This window comes from Nematolebias whitei, chromosome 12, assembly GCF_014905685.2.
Source record: "Nematolebias whitei isolate Nwh7 chromosome 12, NemWhi1, whole genome shotgun sequence".
NCBI classification, from domain to species: domain Eukaryota; kingdom Metazoa; phylum Chordata; class Actinopteri; order Cyprinodontiformes; family Rivulidae; genus Nematolebias; species Nematolebias whitei.
Genome location: NC_056509.1, coordinates 23,803,805 through 23,826,390, shown reverse-complemented (window position 1 = coordinate 23,826,390; position 22,586 = coordinate 23,803,805). Strand labels below are relative to the sequence as shown.

At 40.9% G+C, this 22,586-nt stretch overlaps 1 protein-coding gene across 1 annotated transcript in view; it reads right to left on the bottom strand.

Moving 5' to 3' along the window:
- Nucleotides 1-20,438, bottom strand: part of atad2b (ATPase family AAA domain containing 2B) — a 96,152-nt gene extending 75,714 nt beyond the window's left edge. Inside the window, exons 1-19 of the mRNA XM_037685751.1 lie at nucleotides 20,247-20,438; nucleotides 18,496-18,662; nucleotides 18,291-18,322; nucleotides 18,030-18,177; nucleotides 15,511-15,610; nucleotides 15,289-15,427; nucleotides 14,834-14,980; nucleotides 14,664-14,739; nucleotides 14,432-14,533; nucleotides 13,302-13,413; nucleotides 12,774-12,889; nucleotides 12,351-12,525; nucleotides 10,664-10,752; nucleotides 10,036-10,195; nucleotides 7,908-7,998; nucleotides 7,411-7,722; nucleotides 6,689-6,839; nucleotides 4,397-4,583; nucleotides 4,108-4,293 (exon numbers count right to left, since the gene is read on the bottom strand). Coding sequence (XP_037541679.1) covers nucleotides 4,108-4,293; nucleotides 4,397-4,583; nucleotides 6,689-6,839; nucleotides 7,411-7,722; nucleotides 7,908-7,998; nucleotides 10,036-10,195; nucleotides 10,664-10,752; nucleotides 12,351-12,525; nucleotides 12,774-12,889; nucleotides 13,302-13,413; nucleotides 14,432-14,533; nucleotides 14,664-14,739; nucleotides 14,834-14,980; nucleotides 15,289-15,427; nucleotides 15,511-15,610; nucleotides 18,030-18,177; nucleotides 18,291-18,322; nucleotides 18,496-18,662; nucleotides 20,247-20,345 — 2,589 coding nt within the window. The 5' untranslated portion in view covers nucleotides 20,346-20,438. The remainder of the gene's footprint in view (nucleotides 1-4,107; nucleotides 4,294-4,396; nucleotides 4,584-6,688; nucleotides 6,840-7,410; nucleotides 7,723-7,907; nucleotides 7,999-10,035; nucleotides 10,196-10,663; nucleotides 10,753-12,350; nucleotides 12,526-12,773; nucleotides 12,890-13,301; nucleotides 13,414-14,431; nucleotides 14,534-14,663; nucleotides 14,740-14,833; nucleotides 14,981-15,288; nucleotides 15,428-15,510; nucleotides 15,611-18,029; nucleotides 18,178-18,290; nucleotides 18,323-18,495; nucleotides 18,663-20,246) is intronic.
- Nucleotides 20,439-22,586: the final 2,148 nt, after the last annotated feature.

Genomic DNA, 22,586 nt, shown 5'->3' with positions numbered 1-22,586 from the left:
GCCTACCTGATCTGATCATGGCGGAGAAGAAGTCAAAATGCACCAAGCACTACTACTTATGCACTTTTCACTTGTCGCTTGTGAACAGGTTGAGTTTAGATTTGTGAAAAATTACAAATTTGCACTGTTCGAATGTTATTGTGTTTGAGGTAAACGTCATAAATAAATTGGGACATCAAACATAACCCAAGTTGAAGTGTTACATCATTGTCAGTCCCCTATTTGGCATCTGTATATCACATCGATATCGGATCAGTTATCGGCCAAATGAGTTTTAACATATTGACATATCGAATAATTGACCAAAAATCCAATATCGTGCATTCTTAATTGATATAAAAATAAATCTCATGGTGGGATAAAAATGTATTTTGAAAAACAAAATCCATACATTTATCTGGTTTTTACATGATTTTTCATAATATAGTTGGGTTATTATTAGGAGTAAATGTCAGGCTAAGAAAATAAACAATAAGATTATTTCACTACAGATATCTTAAACGTAACTCATCTGACGTGTTTTGTGCCCAGTGGTTGAAAGAAGTGTTTTAAACCACCTCTAATCTTTTCATTAACCCTTCTAATCACCTTACATGCAGCAACACAGTGTAACAATTAGACAGTACTACAAGGCTAAACAAGCAGCCTTCATTTCTGGAATCAGTTTATACTGGGAGCTGTTTTACAGACCCCAGCTGAATCATATGACGGAGCTAAAGGAAACTCCCTGCCTGGAAGCTGTGCTGCTGACTAAGCACAAACTTTCTGCCCCATCTGTCATTCTCATCGATCCTGAGCCTTATTCATGGCATGTTTGTTCTCTCTGCTTTGGCTTCCTACTGTTCACAGTTTTGTTCTTGCCCTCTGGTTTATGTGCCCTCTCCCTTCAGGATGAAATATGGGTAAGGTAAAATAGCAGGAATGCTGCATACACTGGAGCGAGGCAGCTCAAATGTATGCAGCGCACAGCGGGTAAACATTCTCACCGCCATAAGAGGCTGCCGGGGTGTTGGCACAGGAAATAAAAGAGCTGTGTTGATAGATGATAGTTTAAAAAAGCAGGAAGACTACGGAGGATAAAGTAAGAATTCCAAAAATACTTAAATTTTGCTGCCAACCAAATTGGAACATTTGTTTATGGATAATTTCTCGTCAGAAACAATTCACTCTAAAAGAAACCAGGAAATATCAAACGCTGCACTTTAATTGCTCCTTTTAAAAAAAAACAAGCACAGAAATATAAAATGCATGCGTAAATGTACTGATAAATGCGTTATGTTCTCCTACTTTTACCCTATATTAAGTAAACACAGAGATGTTATTCTCTGAAACTATATTTTCTACTTTCTACTATAGATTTCTTTTAAAATGCAAAATATTTGTGAGGAAATTTACAAATTATGTCCACAACATACAGTTCAGCTTTTAAATTGAAGGTCGGTAACCTGAAAGTGCTTACAGATGAACCACTGCTACCTCACTGTGAGACGAATAAGAAAAAGGTTTTTGGGCCTTCAAGCTCCATCCCATAAAATTATCTTTGGGCAGAAACGACTGAGAAGAGACCCCATAACACAGGAGGGATTATATGTTCCATTTGGAAATGGATTGGAGTCCACAATTTGGAGCTGGAGGATGGTGCTGTGCAGAAATATGGCAGTATCAGTTTTCCAAGCTTCTTGACCCAGTCACCCAAAACCAACTAAATATAGGCTGAAGTTTTAAATTTAAGCGCACACAGACAGAGATGAAGTTCCTGCATGAGGACTGAATCTAAAGGTTGTATTTTGAAGAACAGATTCACATTCGAAGGCCACTTAGAGTCAGATCCATTTAAAAAAGTACACATTAGAAATATAATTAAACAGAACACCATGAAACTCTTCAATCACAGGTGTATCACTCCCACAATCAAATGATCAATTCATTTCATTTTCGTTGCTCACTCATAGAAAATCGAAGCAGACTGAGCAGCTGCTGAGGGAGGGAGAGCAGCCATGGAGCTGGACCAAAGCCTGTAGAGTCTGTTTGGTTGTGGAAGGATGCTGCATGTGCCCCATCGGGGTTCGGAGCTGAGGCAACAGCTGTCATTAGGTTGGAGTGTGAAACAAGAGCATCGGATGACAAACCAAACTAAAAACACCGTAGATTGTGGCATACCCGTACTTAAATATGACAGATCCTCCAACTAAGACTGATTATTTCATCACAGTCATCAGTTGCAAAAACTGCAAAACTGCTGAACGCACAACCTACTTCATGAGACTTAAACTCATCCTGACAATTCAGAAAACTTTGTGCATCAAACCAAACTTAGCGTTTCCTTAAACATCTATTTTCTTTCAACATCAAAGTCCATGTTCAATAATCCAGGTAAAAATCCCACAATGTCAAGTCTGGTCATCTGGGCGGTTTCTTTTATTTGTTGAGACGTTTCGTTCTTCATCCAAAGGATTTCATCAGTCTGAGGAGCCCCAAACAAACTGAGTCCCACAAGCAGCACACTCCCATAGTGGAAAAAAAAAAAAAAAAACAGTTTGCTGTTTGTGGCTTCTCGGATTGATGAAATCCTTTGGATGAAGGACGAAACGTCTCAGAAAAAAAAAAAAAAAAACGTCCAGATGACCTGACTGAACGTTGTTATTTTCTTTAAACTTTTTTAATTTGGACAACCCAAAATGAAATGATTGTGTTTAATGGTGCAGTTAATGGATAATGAGCTGGCCGTGACTTTAAACCCACACATGTATTTAATTAAGCATAGAAAGTGAGAATATTGCAGGTCTTCAAATGTTAAAAAAAAAACTAACATTGCAGCAAGGGGTGGTATAAACCACAAAGTTCAAATGACCATTAGAAATAAATTAATACAAGAAAAGCTGAAACTGGAATGACTGAGGGTGCTAAAGAGGCTGGGCCTCAGTGAGTGCAACAGCCTGGTTGCTTCAGTCTGAATGATCCAAAAGCAGGACGAATCATCCCAGGAGACTAACCTTTCTTGGACTATGGCCATCGTTAAAGGCTTTGCCAAAATGCCAGACACATGCACCGGCTGAAACAGATAGAAAGTCTTTAACCCGCGCAGGCGTATCGATATTCGAGTGGCCTTAGGGTCGAGACATTAAACAGCGAGCCCTAAGATTAATTAAACCCCTCCTGTTGTTTGACTTGAGACGACCCTACTGCCCTTTATTTCCCATGTCTTTTCTCCTCCAATCTTTTCTTTTTGCTTCCTTAAACTCAATCTCCTCACTGCAGTGTAGCACACAGCTGGAGGTCTGAGAGTGGGTAGGCTTTTAGAGAAAATGAAGAAGTCAAAAAAGAAACCCGATAAAAGGAAGGGGTCAGCATACAGAGGGAGGAAGATGGGCAACGGGATGAACTGCAACAAAAAGGTGATGGAGCCAAAGAAGAATTGGAAAAAAAAAATCCTTGTTGGGGGAGATGACCTTGTTGTCCAAAGAATCCAAACAAAGTTGTAGCAGTCTAAACACAGGTCGCTGATGAATACTTTGCAACCTACTTCCCAGATGTATCCTGATTCACTTCACATCGTCATGGAATGAGTTTTTCTCTCAGACTTTTATTCACGTTCGAGTCAGCTACGTGCTGCTGCTTGGTCATTAGAAAACTCACTAAATCTACAGTCAAAATGAAGAGTTCATCCTTCCTGGTCTTCAGCAGAGGGGGGCACTTTTGGGTGTTTTGCAATAATTAGGTTTGATGAATAAATCGCAAATTACCGTGCCTTCAGAAGAACACCATGTTTTTCCTGGTAATAGTTTGGAATAAAATGTACATACAGTAACCCTAAGTCTAAATAGTCAATCTTACACCCCCAAAAACAAACCAAAAAAAACAACTTACTTTTGAGCATAAATGATAAACGTGCTGTGTGTAGAGACAGAAAGAAAGAGCAGGAGACAGAAATTAACTGTAGCGTACTGCATGGGGTGTGCTAAGGGTTCAAAAGGCAAAATACATTTCTGAATCCATGCTTTGGAGAAGACAGGAGTATAGATCAGTTGCCATTGAGAATAAAAATATACAAATTAAATAAACGTGGCTTTATGCAAACCGTTTTTGTACATAAACACGAGTGCCTACCTCATTGGACAGCTTAGAGTACGGAGTCTCAGCAGTTGCGAGGATGAGGATGGGGCTGAAAGAGGGCACATCGTGCAGCAGGGTGAGGAAGCTGCTCTTCACAGTGTCACCCACCGTGTCCCACCACTCTGAGATATGAGGCATGTACACCACGCTGGGCACGCTGCGACGAGCTTCACGGAAAACCTACAAACACAGTGCTCAAGATTTCAGTATGTTTGAGTGATTTTGCAACATTTTTTAAATCTTCACAGAGACATATGTGCATCTTCAACGTGTAGTCTTCTACCTGAGCGCAGGACTCCTCTGGTGTCTTGGCACTGACGGAGTACAGAGTGGGCAAGTCCAGGCAGTGCACTGGTAGCTTGTCCAGGTGGTGGAGCAAGGCAGGAGCCAAGTGGGAGCTCTGTCCAGAACCGGGCATCCCCGCCAGCAGCAGGCGAGGACGGTAGGCTGTGGGCTGTCGGAGCGCCGAACTGGAAGCAAATTAGAACTTGATCACACTTTTAGTCAAACTAATGCGGCTTTGTATGAAAGTAGTAAATCTATGGTTCAGGTTAGGTTTATTTGTTATATAGAAAATCAGCCCAAGGTCAACAATGCAATGAAATGCTTAGGACGAGAAGAACCGTCTCAACAGAACCGACTCAACTCGCCAAAACAAACAAAAACAACAACAAAAAAAGGAATACCAAAGCATGCAGAAAAAATACAAAAAAAATACTAAAAATACTAAAAATATTACTAACATACTAAAAAACATACTAAAAAATACTACTAACATACTAAAACAAACATACTAAAAAAATACTACTAACATACTAAAAATACTACTAACATACTAAAAATACTACTAATATACTAAAACAAACATACTAAAAAAATACTACTAACATACTAAAAATACTACTAACATACTAAAAATACTACTAACATACTAAAAAACTATTTTTTTTAAACGTCACATTCGTTTCTCTCTTTGAGAGACCATCTTGTCACCAACAGAACTGGTTTGTTCCACTTTGGAGTAAACTGTTGGGGGAAGAATCTGTTTTGTTGTGTGTTTCCTTGACTGATGAAGCCTTCTGGATCAAAGGCGAAACATTTCAGCACAAAAAAAGAAACCGTCCAGATGACCCGACTGAAAAATGTTGGATACTAAAAAATTGTACTAACATACTAAAAACAACATGGTAAAAAATACTACTAACATACTAAAAAACAAGGCATCAAAGTTGAAAAAGAAAAACATCTACAGTGTGATTTGGTTAGCAGTGAGGTTCTTTCAACATCATGGTTCTGTTCTGTTAGCAGCAGGTCTTGTCAGCAGGTCCAGTCAGCAGCTTGATGGTAACAACGACCACAGCAGCTGCCCTCACAGACTGCAGTCCAGAACTGGGTCCAGCAGACAGAGAACATCCAAGGTTTCCCCACGGAACCGAACGGGTCCGTAGAGTTCAGTCCGTGCAGGCAGATGGAGGATCATGGAGACACACCGCCATGACAAGCCGAAGCCTGAGCCCGAGGCTGGAGGGGGGCCAGGAACTGAACCATGATGGCAGGATGGCATGATGTCAAGGCAGCGACACACAAAACTCCACAAGTGTGTCGCGGTCGTACTCTTAGCGTGGGTGTGCAGTGTAGGTGCAAAAAAAATTTAGAGGTTAAAACAAGAAATCAAGGTTCATACTCAATCATCCAGGTAAAAAAATCCAACAATGGGTTAAAACAAGAACAACAGGAACAAAAAAAGATGGAGTCAAGGCGGAGCTCCCGTCAGTGCGGCCATGCTGCGGCGCTCCCACATCAAGGAGAAAGCTCCTCGGATGAGAAGTGAAACGTCTTCCGTTACAAATAAAGTCCAGTTGTTTTTGTCTTGAACTTTTTTTGAATTTTCCATGTCCTGGATATCTGAGAATCTTCACCAGCGTGTGAAGGTTTTTCACTATAAATGTTGTTTCAGTGTAAATGTTAAAGACAAACTTTACTGTTTTAACTGCTGGTTTGACTTGTCTCAGTTACTCAAAGCTGAAACTTTAAGGTTTTATTTCTTGTAAAGAACATTTGAAATTAAACACTTTTTCCCCTATAAATGGATAAGAGAATTAAAATGATGAATAAAAAAAACGAGCATTTTTAGACAACCTTAAGGTCACATAGCTAGAATTTAAAAACTAAAAGTAAAGCATGTTTTCATCAAGGCAGTTTAAATTGTTCATTTTAACATGAATCAACTTGTAAGATAGAAAAATATAAAACATCAAAAGGAGTTTTTTTCTTTGTTAAAATAAATTAGCAAAAAATAATAATAATAATCCCCATTACTGATTGCATAAGAAACATCCAGTTATCTGAAAGTTATTTAACAAACATTTCTGGAAGATAAAAACAGCTTTTAGGGAAATTACATCTTCTTGTAAAAAAGTTCCTTTGTGTCCCTTTTTAATATATTACATTTATCCTTCATTCCTCTATTCACATTGTGAGTTTCCAGAAAAAACGTTTGGAGTTTGCCTCCAGCCTTCTACAAGAATCTACGTTTATGAAAACTTCCCATATGAAGCCGTTTCTCAGCACTTACGAGGAGAAGTGGAGGAAGGGTCTGTGCACTGCAGAAGAGGAATGCCGACTCTTTGGGGATGCTGAAGGATGAACTTCATATATGGAGGCAGAGCCATCCTCATTGTCATCATCACTGAACACGTCCTCTTCAAATAGATGATTGTCGCTGCCTAAAGAAGAGAGGACTGCTTAGAGAAAATTATCTACAGAACAACACTAGAGTTTCTTAAAACAATAACTTTGCATTAAAAAAAAAAATCTTTCCCTGATAATTAGAAAGGTCTTTCACCAAAATGATCAGGTTATATATTAAGACATAAAGCAATGGCAAAGAACTAATGTCATATTTTGGTGCAACAAGTGCAGCTTCTACAAATCACGTCCCGCTGGTGAAGTGCTCCATTAAGCCTAATCTGCTGTAAAAGCTCCTCTGCTGACTGGAGTGCACGTTACTGGAGTGCTCACACAACGATGAGTTATCTGGTCTGCGTGCTGCAACATCGAGATGGAAGTGGGGTGAACGCACACGGCGTGATCGGTGTGGGAGGGCAACGCAAAGCACCGTGGTGATGAAGTTTGGAAAAACGGGGATAATCAAATAGAATAAAATGCCACCAGGAAAAGAGAGTGATGAATAAGATGGATGGCGAGAGGAAGAATAAAAAAAGATTCAGTTTGAGAGGAGCAGCAAACGAGTGCAGGAAAACAAACGATCCAGCTGGTTCGTTAGCGGATCCTTGCCTTGCGTGTTGTCTCTGTCGGTACACTGAGCGTGGGGGAAGACTCGGAGAAGAGCTTTCAGCACCAAGGAGAAAGTGGTGGCCAGCAGCGGCCTGAGGGTGGGGGACAGGGCTCGGCCCGGGGGAACCAGGGCCCGCTGGGAGGCTGGGACTATTGCCCTCATTGCCTTGCTGAAGTCGCCGGGCCCCAGGACGATGGAGGTGACATCCAGCTTCAGTTTGACGCTGCTGCCGTAGATCTGGGGGTAGCGGCGGCGCAGCGCCATCAAGGCTGCCTCTGTGCAAAGTGCTTTGATGTCGGCGCCGCAGTAGCCTGAGAGAAAGACGCGTGAACAAGCAGACATCAATTAGTTCTCATTTTGGAGTCATTAAAACTTTTAACTGCTCCCTTTGTGGCAGCTTGATAACATTTTCTAGACGACAATCGTTAAACAGTAACACTTGTGTTTTGACGTGAAGCTTAGAGCTCCGTTCATTTCAGTGTTTTACGACTCGTACCGACACATTTTTCTGCAAGTTCATCTAGAAATGGCTCAGACAGTTTGGGATTCCAGTCCCTGGTGTGGATCTCCAAAATTTGTTTTCTGGCCTTAAAAAAAGAAGAGACAAAAAACTAAATTATTACATAAAGAAATGGAAAACAAATAACACTAAACACCACAGTTAAAATACGTTTTAGTAACTTTAATATTCATAAAGTTCACAGAATAACACTTGGAGATGTGGCTTGTATTAAATAAATTTAAGGTAACTGTGCATACCAGATTACAGGATAAATAAGAGATGGTTTGTACAAAAGCAAAGTTTCCAATCAGATTACTGATCAGCCATGATTTGCAGATTAGATTCCGGTTGCCAATAATCTCACTATGTGATCAAATAGGGCAACTATCAGACAAGCTCCATCAGAAGTCACTTACAGTGAGCCGCTTCTACAGTAAAACATTTATTTATGAAGCTTGATGCACAGCACAAAGGACAAGTCTCCCAGGTGTCTAGGGAATGTTGCTAAAGGTTTACGGATGTTTATCAGTAACTAATGTTAAATTAATGTGTGAGAGTTAGTGGCTTTGTCTGCTCAGAGAGGAGCCTGCAGGCGCACGGAGCAGCACTCCATAACTCCTAGGCCTTCTCCGAGTCTGTAAGCTGGAAAATTACGATTTACGACGGGTAAAATGGCTCCATCACAACCATAGAGTATTATTAAACTTGAAAATCTGTGTAGTTCGATTTCTCCCATCTGCACCAACTGCACGCGACCTCTCCTTCTCCCTCGCTGAATGCAAACCCAGGCCCTCACTGAGCGCGCTGCCCCTGCTTCCTGCTTCTCCAGGTGGGCGGGACTTTAGCACAGCAAGGAAATGCGGGAAAGGATATCGAAGAGCAGCTTAAAAATCAACGGCTGTTATTTGGAGATGGTTTGAATTTAAATTGTCAGATGAGCAGCAGAAAAATGTTTTCCGTAGACAATGCCGAAAACAAGTCCCGACAAAAGGTCGGCTCTACGAATCACCATTTAAAACAGCGCTATAAGTGGAGTATGAAGCGTGTGTGAAGCTGTAGCTCCAACTGTCGACTTCAGCCTCCTTCCCTGAGACAAACCACAGGTCAAAACTCATTTAGCCGTGCTGCACCTTATGAGAGGAACAGTGAGCGGTAAAGCTGCAGCTTATATCACTAAAGACACGGTCCCAATCTCAGCTGCAGAAGAAGACGGCTAAAGTTAACCATCTTGTTAGAAGCTAAGGACTGTGTCTTTAGTGATTTGGCAAGACACTGGTTTATTAATGTCGTGCTACCTCTCACTGTAAGACTTGAAAATCTGTGTAGTTCTCCTTTTTCTGCCCGTCTGCACCGCCACCTTCACACGGCACCTCCTCCTCCCTCACTGAATACAAGCACAGCCCCTCACGTGCCGCTTCACACACGCTTACCAACGTCGTGAAGGCGGTGCAGCTGGGGAGGATCATTATTTAATATATGTAAATAGTTTATTGTTAGACATTTATTTTGTACAGTTACAGCTGTTTGTTAATAAATGCATCTGTGTGACAACTGGGACAACGTTTGACTCAGAAATATATTTATGTTATTACTTTACGGAAAGAAAGAAAAAATGTTGAGATATATATATCGTATATCGCAATTTATCTTAAAAATATTGAGATATTAATTTTAGTCCATATCGCCCAGCCCTACTCTAAGCATGTAACTTTTGTTACCTGGGAAAGCCTGTTTGTGTGCCAGTACAGACCAGTTAAAAATCTTCTTGTGTCCTCAGAGTGGCTTATTTGAATAAACAGAGATGATGAAAGGACATTTATTTATCGAACACCAGCCAACAGATTACAAATATTGGATTTTGAGACCACAGAATCATTTCCGAGTGCACAAAGACCTCTTTATGCCCCTTTATTCATGCTGCAAGTTATTTAGTTAGATTCTGTGAACTATCTGTATTTAAGGTGAATCTGCATATAGATGGTTTTATCTGCAATTCTTAAAGATTTATAATTGGATTATATTATTTCCAAAAAAAAAAAAAATCTATTTAATACATTTGCAGTAAAATCAACAAAAATGCTTCAAAGATGAATGATGGCTCTGAGGTTTCTCTCAGCCTCACCTTTTTGTCCGGCAAGCTGAAAAGGAACTCCCGATCAAAGCGTCCAGGCCTCCTGAGTGCTGGGTCGATAGAGTCAAGTCTATTTGTAGCACCAATGACAACTATCTCCCCTAGACTGTCCAAGCCGTCCATCAAGGCCAACAGTGTGGACACAATGGAACTGTCGAGCAGAAGGTGGAAATTAATGCAGAACATGCTGTTTACAATTCAGCTGCATCAAATATCTGCCAGCAATTAAAACAAACTGCCTGAATTTACAGACGTACAAACTAAAGTATCTTTGTCAAGCACGCACATACGTGCAGATCTGGACAACAGTAACAGGATAAGATCAACATTGTTGAGATGAGTCAGCCCAAACTGAATAAACAACTCCTTACTTCTGTAAACAGTGTACAAACACCGTCTGTAAATATGTAACCCAAGAGTGGAGGACAAAAACATCAACCGTTTACTACAACTCCATTAAGGCAGCTATATAAAGAAAAAACTTCTCGTGGCTTGAATTTCCTTCAATCAAATAATATTAAATGTTAATAGTTCATCTTCAAACTGGTTTTCCACAACAGGGTTACTGCAGGTTTCAGCACTGGTAAGTTTAAGATGTTTTAGGACACACTGGACTCACCTGTGTATCTGGTCTTGCCTGCTGGAGCGAACAGGAGCTAAACCATCAATCTCATCAAAAAAAATTATGGATGGCCTCATCAGGTACGCCTAATTAAAAGCATACAGAAAACCTTAATCAAAATCTAAAACAATGAAAAACAAACAAAATGAGAGAAATTGCATTTCCTGCGAAAACGCAATGACTGCTTATTTCAGAAGAACTTGCTGAAAAACTGCTGAAATTAGCTAAAAAAAAAAAACATGCTGAAATGGAGGAACAAGCAGAAGAAAACAGAAAAAAACACATATTTGCTAAATTGGGTTTAAATAAGCAGAAATTAGCACAAAAATTAAGACATTAGCTAAAAAAAAAAAAGGCTGAAATTAGCAACCACAAAAAGATGAAAAGTAGCTGAAAAGACAAAGAAGCTTAAACTACCAGAAGGAAATGGAAAGAGCTAATATGAGCTAAAAATGTGGAATTCGCTGAAAATGCTTAATTTAGCACAAAACAGCTAAAAAGTAGCTGAAATAGCAGAAAAAGCTGAAATTAGCATAACGAGTTACAATTTGCAGAATGAAGTTAATTAGGCTGAAAGTAGCAAAAATTACATAGAAAAACTTGAATTTATCTGAAAATAGATAAAATTAGCTAAAAATGCTAAAAAAAAAACAAGTAGCTGAAAAGGTAAAACAAGCTTCAATTATCAGAAGAAAGCAGAAAGAACACGTTTGCCCAATGAAGCTGAAAGAAGCAAAAATTAGCACAAAAAAGTTAAAATTATCTGGGGGAAAGAAAGCTTAAATTAGCACTAAAAATGCTGAAAAGTAGCTAAAAAAGCAGAAAGAATCTGAAATTACAAGGAGGAAGTGGAGAACATATTTTAGATGAATTAGGCTGAAAAAAGTTAAAATGAGAGCAAAAAATGTGGAATTAGCTGAAAAAGCTTAATTAGCATAAAAAAGCTGAAATGATAGAAAAAAGCTGACACTTGCAGAAATTAGCTGAAAGGAGCATAACAAGCTGAAATTAGCAGAAAGAAGTTAGAAGAAGCACAAAAATGTTTTAGTTAGCAGAAAGAGTCTGAAAGGAGCACAAAACAGAAAAAAAACCTGCTGAAAGTAGCTGAAAAAATGTTTAAATTTGCACAAGGAAGCTGAAAGAAGCTGAACCAGAACTAAATGTGAAAGCAGCAATAAAAGGATGTAAACACATCTAAAGCTCTGAAGGATGTAAAATGAGCTCAGTTCATTTTATATGAGGAAAAAAAATGGCAGAAAAGGCTAAATATGTCAAAAAACTAAAGTTGCACCAATACCAAAAGTCATAGCAGGATTGTTCTGAATGAGCTGAATGTTTTGAAACGAGTTGGTGAAATAGCAAAGAATTGTGGAACGAGAAAGATGCTGAAAAACGTACTGAAGAAAACTGGATCACAATAGTGTGAATGCTTCATAAACTTTCACACAACTATTTTAAGAGGATGGCTGAATTTCAGTTTTATTTATACTGTATGTATACTGTATTTTAATAAATGAAAAGGCATAAGGATGTTTATTGCATTACAATATCCAGTGCACAAGATGAACAAGAACTGAAACATATATTTTAATTTTTTTATACAGTTAGCTGAGACTGAGTGGCTGAAGCCTTATTGTCCAAAAGTCGTCCTTGACGTCGCCACAGTCCATCCCAGGTAACTCACCTGGTCAAAGAGCAGGCGTAGCTGCCGTTCTGACTCTCCCACCCACTTGCTGAGGCAGTCGGCTCCTTTCCTCATAAAGAAAGACACCTTTCTGTCTCCCTGACTGCATTCATTGGCAAGCGCCCGTGCAACCAGGGTTTTCCCTGTTCCAGGTGGGCCATAGAACAAACACCCTCTATAAGACAAAGAAAAACAAAAGGGACCACGATTCACGGGATAATTACTCACTGATTCATGAACATATTAGTTGTGTTTTTTCAAATCCCCTGTTTATCTATTATAACTGCAAGCATTTAAAATATTTTCACCGTTTTGTCTCAAATTTACGCTCCGTCTAATCTTCACTAATTTCTACATCTATTTTGGTAGAAAGTACTAAATCAAAAACATTATCAGAGCAGACATTTTGGGAGTTATCCTCACCTGGGAGGCTGAATCTTGAACCTCTCGAAGATCTCGGGGTAAAGCAGCGGGAACACCACCATCTCCTTCAGTGACTGAATGTGATGACTGAGGCCGCCCACGCTGTCAAATCTCACCTAAATGAAGAATATGCACATTGATTGTTGTGAAATGAAAGTCTTGAACTGGAATTGTGTGGAGCACATTTCAGCAGTCAGTATCTAACCTGCAGTGAACAGCAAAGTAAAGTAATCTCAGTTTAAAGAATTAGGGAGTTCTTGTGAGAAACTCCATCTACGACAACTCAAATTGATTTGATGCTAAAAACTGTGATATATATTTTGACATATTGCCTGTGCTTACTCTAATCTGAGTAGCTGTTAGCTTGTTTCCACACATGCAAATTTCTCCTCACTTCTTCAAATCTGACATTGCTCTGACTGCTGTGTGTTGCAGGAGAGATATTTGTTAATAAGCTACACAATCTTAATGATACACGACTGAATCTGTCCAAAAGCTGATTTAACAATTAGTAGGTTTTCCACTCACTGATGTGTCGACGTTCATGGGGTCCACGTCAGCTAAGCTTGCACCGACTTTCACTCTATCGCGCAGCACACCACTAGCCAGGTCCTCTGCTGTCAAGTTCATGGGCAAACACCTGTTGGAATAAACATACTTGTAGCAATATCTCCATTGTAAAGGCAGGACTATGAATAATATCGCTGACTTGCTTGATAAATGTAACAAAAAATAAGTGTTTTAAAGAATATGGTGGTAAAATAAAACGATTATCAAAGCTACAATCTTTACCACAAATCCAACCATTTATTTGTTAAGAAAACATGACAGTGAAACAGAGAAAGAGGGAATTTAAAAAAAGGTATACAGTAGTCCCCTCGCTACTTCGCGTTTCGACTTTTGCAGATGCGCTCTTTCACGGTTTTTCAAAGTAAGATTGTACACGACACACAATTGTCAACTTTAATATTACTCACGTGATTGGGACAGTACGGGATAAAAAGTGAACGAAAATAATACGTCGGACAGGCGCCACCATTTTGTAGTTTTCTCTCAATAAGCTTACACTGTAGACACTCAAAAGGACTACATTTCCCAGAAGCCAACAGTGCACTACCCAAAATTCCCAACAAAACAAAAAAAACTGGTGCTTTCTGCTGAAATGGAGGGAAAGTTTTGATCCGATCCGAAAAAGTTCAGTCCTTATTGATAGTGACTTCAGCGCTCAGTGGATGCAGAGAGTTGTACGGAACAGACCGGGAATTGGACCAGAACTACTTCCAGCATCACTGGTCAATCTGAGGGCTGCCAGCTGGCCCATGAGGCCTCTCAAGCAGGGAGGCGTTGCTTAGAGGTCCAGTGTTTTCTCCGGCACTCAGCGGGAGTTTTTTCATCCGGATTTGGAATTGATCAGGATCATTGTGTGGTTTTGTTTACAGTACGTAGCTACTGTGCAGTACATATGTTAAAATGACGTAGGGTTAAGAGTTTAGAATGTTGTAAGTGTGTGGGAAGGGTTTATAAAGCCTTAAAATATAAATACTAAAATAAATATGACGTTCCTACTTCGTGGATTTTCACTTATTGCGGGGGGTCAGGAACGTAACCCCCCGTGATAAACGAGGGACAACTGCAGCGGATAAAACAGCAGTTATTACCGGTTCCTGGCGCGGGTCATGCTTTTGCTTTTTCTTCGCTCAAAGCGCTCTTCATCAGACGATGAGGTGGTGTCGCTGCTGTGAATGGCGTGTTTCTTCACTCTGGGAAGAATAAAAATATAAATCTGCTTCACTTCACGGTCATTCAGAGCTCATTAGTCAAGCCGCATAAAAATTCTACATCGCTATATATTCAACTTTAGACTAAGGTCGGTTTAAAGGTTTCCTCCACCTGATATGGCTTCTTCGTGCTGGGGATCTGTGAGTGTCGAAAAGTGACGGGTTGCTCTGCTTTCTGTTCACAGGCTCTGAGAAAGCAAACACGAGGTGGTAAACACCCGACCTTTCCATAGACGTTAACTAAACGTAAATGTGGGGTTTGGATTATTTGAAAACAATCACCGATCGGTGGAGCCTCGTATCTCTGCAGCGTCTTGCGCTGCCTCAGGTTGTACCGTCTGTCATTATCCTCCTCCGCTTCTTCTACTTCATCTCCTTCGTCGTCTTCATCGTCATCTTCTGCATCCTCCTCTTCCTCTCCATGAGATTCTGAAAGCCACAGTTTCAAACTTTTTGTAGGAAAAATACCAAACGGAGATCAAACTATGTGATCAAACGACACTTTTCTGTGCCCAGTGAACAACCAATGTGTCTGAGGTCATTCAGAGCAGACAGAGGTGTGATCACACACAAGACTGTTGTAACAGCAGCACATCTGGTTACCAGCGGTTTGAAGCTACTTCATATATTTACAGCTCTTAATTACGAATTCAGCTGGAGAAGCAAAGACCCTCTCAAGGTTTTCATGTGTTTCTCACTCCACTGTTTCTTTAAAACACGTTTAACAGAATACACACCTTCTGTCCCTTCCTCCTCCTCCTCCTCTTCTTCCTCGTCCTCGTCTTTGCTCATGACTTTGTGGTGCGCAGGCATGTTGTACGAGGTTCTGCGCATTGATTTCCTGCGTTTCACCCGGGAATACATGTCCATGTTTTCCTGAAAGAGAAGAAGCTTAATGCTACCTGTGTCCACCTCAGCGTCGGGTGGCAGTGCCTTTTCTGACGGCGAGCTGCCCTCACCTCCTCGGTCTCTCCATTCCACATGCGGAGTCGCTCCACCTCACGGCTCTGCCTGATGCTGGTGATGTTGTCCATCTCCTGGAGAACAGCCTCAGCAGTGCTGCAAATGCACAAAAGAAGTAATAAAAGATGGTACACATGAAAAAAACACGCTAAAAGACAGTATTTGTAACTATATTTGTAAAGTTTATGATCGATTGTGTTTACGCGGAGGAATTTAACAGCAATGCTTTGGTTTGTTGTTCTTCTACTGCAGTCCAAAGAGCCTGTGCAGCGATGCCATAAAGACTTAATTCCTCCATGAAAGACACAACTTGATGTGTATCATCTACAGCTACGTGCACATAGCATAGCCCTAGTACACAAAGTTGTTTGTGTAGATATTACTATCAGGGAAAGGCCATCAACCTCATCAACTTTCCATAGAGCACGATACTGGGACCTCACACTTAAGGATGGAGACAGTCAGGGACTAGCAAACGTGGGGAGCCAGGCCTGGACTAGAGTGACTGGAGCAGAAACCCACATCAAAAAGGTAATCCAATATCAGACAGGTGATGGTGTGGGGGCATTACTCAGGCAATGGGAGGGTGCGTCTTGCATGATAGACCACTTCCTCAGTGGTCCTCAATCTTGGTCCTATCTTGCATGTTTTAGATGTTTCTCTGCTTCAACACACCAGGTGTGAATGAACGAGTGATAAACTGACTTGTGGTACTTAAAGACCTGCAGAAGAGCAGGGAAACCACTGAAACATGCAGGATACTGGTCCTCGAGGACCAAAGTTGAGGACCACTACAAGTTTTATTGTATTCTCTGTGCTCCACCAGGGAATGACGGAGCCACTCTGAGGAACTTTCACTAAACCAGTCAATGGTAGATGCACCTGACTTATCTTCTGACATTTGGACCTGTGTTCTGGGAGCATCACACAACTATTTTTTTATTACTTTAAAGTGAAAGTTTCTAATTTTTAAACAGGGATGCCACAACATTGTGGAAAAAATAGAAAAGGAAAATAAATAAACATAGATTGTATAATTTTCCTTTGTAAGCTCCATGAGCTTTACATAATCTCATTAAAATTAATCATCTCTAATATATTTCATTTATACAATTTAAACATCAATCAAAAATTTTCAGTGTTTTTCTTTTTCTTCCACGGTTTTCTCAAATAAAAAAAGTTAGCTCATTCTGATGCAGAAGTCTAAGGCACTGTTCAGACCTTGCACTAAAAACCTGTCTTTAAAGATTTAATTGCAAGTGGACAGCTTTGACTGTGTATTCACACCTGGCTGTTTATTGCATATCCCTAAATGTTCTTGTGACTGGATGTCAAGAAGTTACCCAGCAGACACAACAAGAGACAAACAGAGCATGCTGTCGGTGACTTCACAAAGCTCTGCGTCAGAGAAGAGTGAAAATTAAAATCCATAAAACTCATCCACATTGAAACGATGCTCCAACAGCTGTTCTCTACACAGCTTCACTGTGAACGCGACATCAGCGATGTGTTTATCGAACTTAATGTGACGTAACTCTGCTGTTCCTGTGACTGACAGCACATTATAGCGTACAGAGACCGCAGCGGGTCCAATCAGCTCTAAAAACAATCAGAAAAGGCGTTCAGCTAAACTCACCGTGCAGAGTCTTTGTAATCCACTGATAAAATCCCAATAAACAGATATTTGTTCAGTAAGCCTTGTAACCAAAACAACAACAAAACATGTTTCTTCAGATTATTCTAAAGCAGGGCTAGTCAACTGGCGGCCCGGGGGCCAAATCAGGCCCATGGGTGAACTCGGTTCGGCCCATCAATGGGTTCGTTTTTAAATAAAACGATTTTACACCATAAAACTTACTTAATGATAATAACTGCTGGATGTCTGGCCCCTGAACTCTTGGCTTTCTGTAACTGTGGCCTCCTAAGCAATTTAGTTGATAGCCCTGATCTATGGGATGGAAGGTGTAGTCTTTAATCAGCCGGCAGCTCAGCTGACTTTTTTTTTTTTTTTACCCAGAGAAGTCCAGGTGTCGTATTAGATTACCAAATATTAAAAGGGGTCCAGACAACCTGGACTGTTGTTGACCTGGACTGGCTGTTCAGACTTGCCTTTATTTTTATTCACCTTCATTTAACCAAGCAAATCCCATTGAGATCACAGAACTCTTTTGCAAGGGAGGTCTGGGCCTGAAGGCAGCCTAACATGCATGTTTTGGTCTGTGGGAGGAAACCCGAGTACCCGGAGAAAACTCACGCAAGCATGAGAAGAACATGCAAACTCCACGCACAAAGAGCCCAGATCCAACTGGGGATTGAACCCAGGACCGTCTTGTTGTGAGGCAACAGTCTAACCACTGAGCTGTCGTGCTGCCAAACGCACTACCCAAATGTAATCAAATCATGTAAGGTGGATGTTAAGGAGAACAATGTTTTAGGCTAAACTGGTGACATTTCTTGCTTTACGGTCTGATTCAGTGTTGCGAAGGAAAATGTCACTCCTGTGACGGGCAGCTACCTGTTGACCAGCTGGTCGAACAGCAGGCTCTGATTGAGGTGTTGAAATTGGCTCTTCCTCACTCTGCAGCTCCTCTTCAGCTCCACATGGCCATTCATTCGGGAGTGGTCCCCCCCTCCGCTCTCCTCATTTCTGTGACTCATATTAGCTGCAGCAATAAAAGATAAAATGAAGATTAGAGGGATTTTTTATTTTTTTATTTTGTGGTAGTTTCCAAACGCACCTGTTTCAATACAGACAAATGGAAAATAAATTAATTACCGTGGCCATTTTGCATTTTGCGGGATGACAGTCTGGAAAGAGAATACAAATATGTATGAAATCTGAGCAGGATGCAACGTTTTTATCTGCCTACTATGTACAGGCTTCACTGTTTTAAAGTTTCTGTTTACAACACAAAAAATTGACTTGCTCTATAAAAATGTGCACTTTAGAAACTGAAAATGTTTCATTTCAAACAAGTGACCTGGTGCGGTAGGTGGTTACGCCCCAGCTGACCCTCTGGCCCTTTGCCTGAGGGGACGGGGACGTGTCACTGGAGCTTGGCTCAGACACCCTCTTCCTCCGCGCTCGTTTGGAAGGGGGTGCCAACCGTGGACTGCTGGGACTGCTCGCATCACTGCCGGGCTCCTTCTGTTGAGCAAACATACAAGGAACAAAAGGGGTAAAGAGAGAGCAGCGAGAGAATACAAGACTGGCAAAACCTTGAAAGTACCAGATTTTAAAAAAATAAACAAATATAGCAGACACAAGGACATCATTTGACAAACTTCTGCACAAAAAAAATTAAAAAAACACCCCGTCAGTCAATGTAAACAAACACTTCAAGGACACAAGCAAGAAATAGCGTCTATAAACTGACATGATGCCTTTTAACGAAGCATATACTCTTAAAATCAAAACATCAGCAGAAAAATGCCCTTGATGCCTGTGCCCTTACAGAATAACTTCACAGCTGGTATGAGAAGCGTATCAGTGTTATCATAGACAACTGCCCGCCTGTACGCCAGATGAACGGTTCATCTGACTGCTTTTTGATAACGATGCTGACAGAGAATGCTGCGAGATGTACTCAGAGTGCATCCCAGTACTTTTTGTTTTTAAGCAGACTCACAAAGCTGCGTTCACATTGGGCACAGCTGGAAATTATCACGCCCTGCTCCGCTTTGTGAAAATCTTTAAAACAAAACCAGATGATAACTTGTAAAGCAAAATAAATAAAAAAAGATGTCTGCTTAAAAACAATGCATTTTCAGAAACCGTGTGCTATAATAGGGAATCAAAGTTTTGTCAAAAGCACAACATTGTTGTGCAATAACTAAACTGACTGCAGTCCTTTTAGGAATGATTTGAATTTGTTAAACCACAACTTCTCCTTGCCACATTTACCCTGCTTGGAAAATAACAAATGTGCAGATTAGCATCACCGTTGCTGGAGCTGGATGCTGCAATAAACGTGAAAATGACTGGAGGACGCAGAAGCTTGCACTTTTTCACTGTTTACATTTTGAGACAAAGGCTGACAGCTTGCGGGTCAGACAGTCCAAACTAAAGCTAAATCCATGCTGCAGGTCAGCATTACAGGCGAACTAAAAGTTGTCTGCTTGTGTTTAATTCGCGCAATTTAAGAACAACTCTTTTGTGGCCCTTGGAGCTATTTACAACATAAAGTTCACCAAGTTCAGACTTCTTGAAAACGGGACTTGAGCCAGCCAACTGTTGTGGACCTGGGACTCCCTTCCCCCACTGTAAGCTAGCTGACGGGCTAGCTATCCCCCACAAACGAGAGCTCAACATTTGCTTTAAACCTTAAAAAATGAGCGAATATATTCCCAGGAATGCGACTTACAGTAGAGCTATTAAACTCTTATCAATTGGCCGTACCTACACGGCTAATATTTGATGACAATGGTGAAACAAGTCAGCTGGGTAAAATTGCCCAAACACAAAGGGAACTCAACTTGGAGCTAGCCAGGACTTCCAAGTCGCTAGCTTGTATTTTGACTGCTGCACAATAAGTTTAGTGCAAACGAACGGCGGCATTCAAAGCTTTCATTCTTTATTAGTGTGACTGGGTGGGTGTCAGTTTGACTGGCGCTTCTATTTTTGCTGTAAATAAAACATTAGTTGGAGCAGCTTGAGGCCAGAGCTACACAGCTAGCTAGCCAAACTAGCGGAGGCAGCTAGCTCGCCGGTAAAGAAAAGAACCCGGCTTACATGTTCCTCAGAGTTTCGCTGTCTTCTCGATGACGACCTGGTCCTGGAGGAGATGAACGTGCCGCTCCGGCTCCGAGCGTTTTTCCTTGTGTTCTCCATGCTGCCTCCTTCAAACTGTCCTCATTGAATCTCGCCGACCGGCTCCAAACACCGCCTCAGTGAGCGCAGCATCGAGGCGCCATTTCTCCGCTCCCTCCCAGAGAGTCGGTTCGGCAGGTGCATTCATTTCTGCTCACTAAATATTTAGCTAACACATTATAATGTTGACGCTGTGTGGAAACTAGAAGCACTTACAAATGAGGAAAATTAGCTATTGTAGATTGCATTTGAGGAAAAATATTATTTTACATAGACACATGGGAAACTGTTCCTATTTTTTTTTTCAATAAAACCATTAATGTTTAGTACAACCATGACAGTTCTGAAGAAAAATGTAAGTACTTATTTTTGTAACAACCTAACCTGACAAAATGGCCACATGTTGAATTATGAGCTGCAGTGTAAAGAGAACCACGATCAAAAGAACAGTTGAAGCCGGTGGCTAGTTTGGGGTTACCATGGTAACCACACACCTGCGTCTGTTCACCTGTTGACAGCACTTCAGACAAGACATGCAGACACACTGAGTAGAAAATTAGTCTCAGACAAACAGTCACTGTGCTACAAATATGAGCTGTAATAGAAAAATCCTAAACTGTAAGGTAACAAAAGCATCTGGTTCAGTTCTTGCACACAAACGGTTTTACTGTTTCACGACTATTACAGGAAATATTGCCAACTTAAAGAAGAAGAGAAACTTCCTTTTATTTTCATAATTTAATTTCCCTTGGTTGTGGACTTAAGATGGAACAAACACACACACACTGAATATAGGAGGATCTGCGGTGTAAGTGGTCTCCAGCTTGGGTGTGCACCTGAATGACAACCTCAGCTGGAGCAACAACACCACCAGCCTGATCAAGAAAGCTCATCAGAGACTCTACTTCCTCAGACGGCTGAGGCGAGCTGGTCTGGGAAGCTCAGTCCTCACCTCCTTTTACAGGTGTGCAGTGGAGAGCATCCTGTGCTCCAGCATCAACATGTGGCATGGAGGCTGCACAGCTGCAGAAAGAAAAGCTTTGCAGAGAGTGGTGAAGGCTGCACAGAAATCTGTTGGAATCAGTCTCCCCACCATCACAGTCATCTACACCTCCAGATGCAGGAAGAGGGCCACCTGCATCATGAAGGACCCCACTCACCCAGCACACACACTTTTTGCCCCGCTCCCCTCAGGAAGGAGGCTGAGGAGCATTAAGTGTAGAACCACTAGACTGAGGAACAGCTTCTACCCTGAAGCTGTTAGAATCCATCCATCCATTATCTTTACCCGTTTATTCCATTTTGGGTCACGGGGGTCGCTGGTGCCCATGTCCAGCAATCACTGTGCGAGGGGCGGGGTACACCCTGGACAGGTCGCAAGTCCATCACAGGGACACATAGAGACAAACGAGACAAACAACCATTCACTCTCACTCACACCTAGGGACAATTTAGAGTTACCAATCAGCCTAACATGCATGTTTTTTTGTCTGTGGGAGGAAACTGGAGTGCTGTTAGAATCATAAATCCCTAATTATCACCACGGTGAAGAAGAAGAAAAAAATCACTGTAACGCCACTTGATTGTTGATATGCACTGCATGCTGCTGCTGATTTATTTCAAGCTGCTGTCGTGCTCATCTGCTCACAGACTCATGTTCGTGCTGCTGTTGCTCGACGTACATTGTTTTTGTACTACTAGTGCTCAGTGTATTCTTAGTTTAGTGTATTTCTTAGTTCATATCTTAGATCTTATTAATGTTTTTATTTTACAATTTATACTTTTGTTGGATGTAACTTGGACCCTGTGTTCACAATTTTGTTCCACCACATGTACCACATATGATGTGAATGACAATAAGGAAACGTTTACCTTGACCTTAAGATGATGATGATTATTGTTTAGTGTATATCTTAGAGCCCTGTATACTGTTTCTTTTTTATACTTTATAGATTTGCTATTTTTGGGTGTGGGACCTTGAGTACACAATTTTTTTTCTATTTCATGTACCACAAGTGATGCAAATGACAATAAAGTCACCTTGAACCTTGAACCTTGAAGGAATCTTCCCAAAGGATGAATAATGTTTCATCTAATCTAAACTTATTTACAATGGAAGTCAGTGAGAGTTTGGATGTGCTCACTTGGCATTCTGATGGGATGGGAGAGAAAACTATTTGTTCTATAACAGTTTGAGAAAGACTGTCAGAAAAAAGACAAATTATAGATAGATAGATAGATAGATAGATAGATAGATAGATA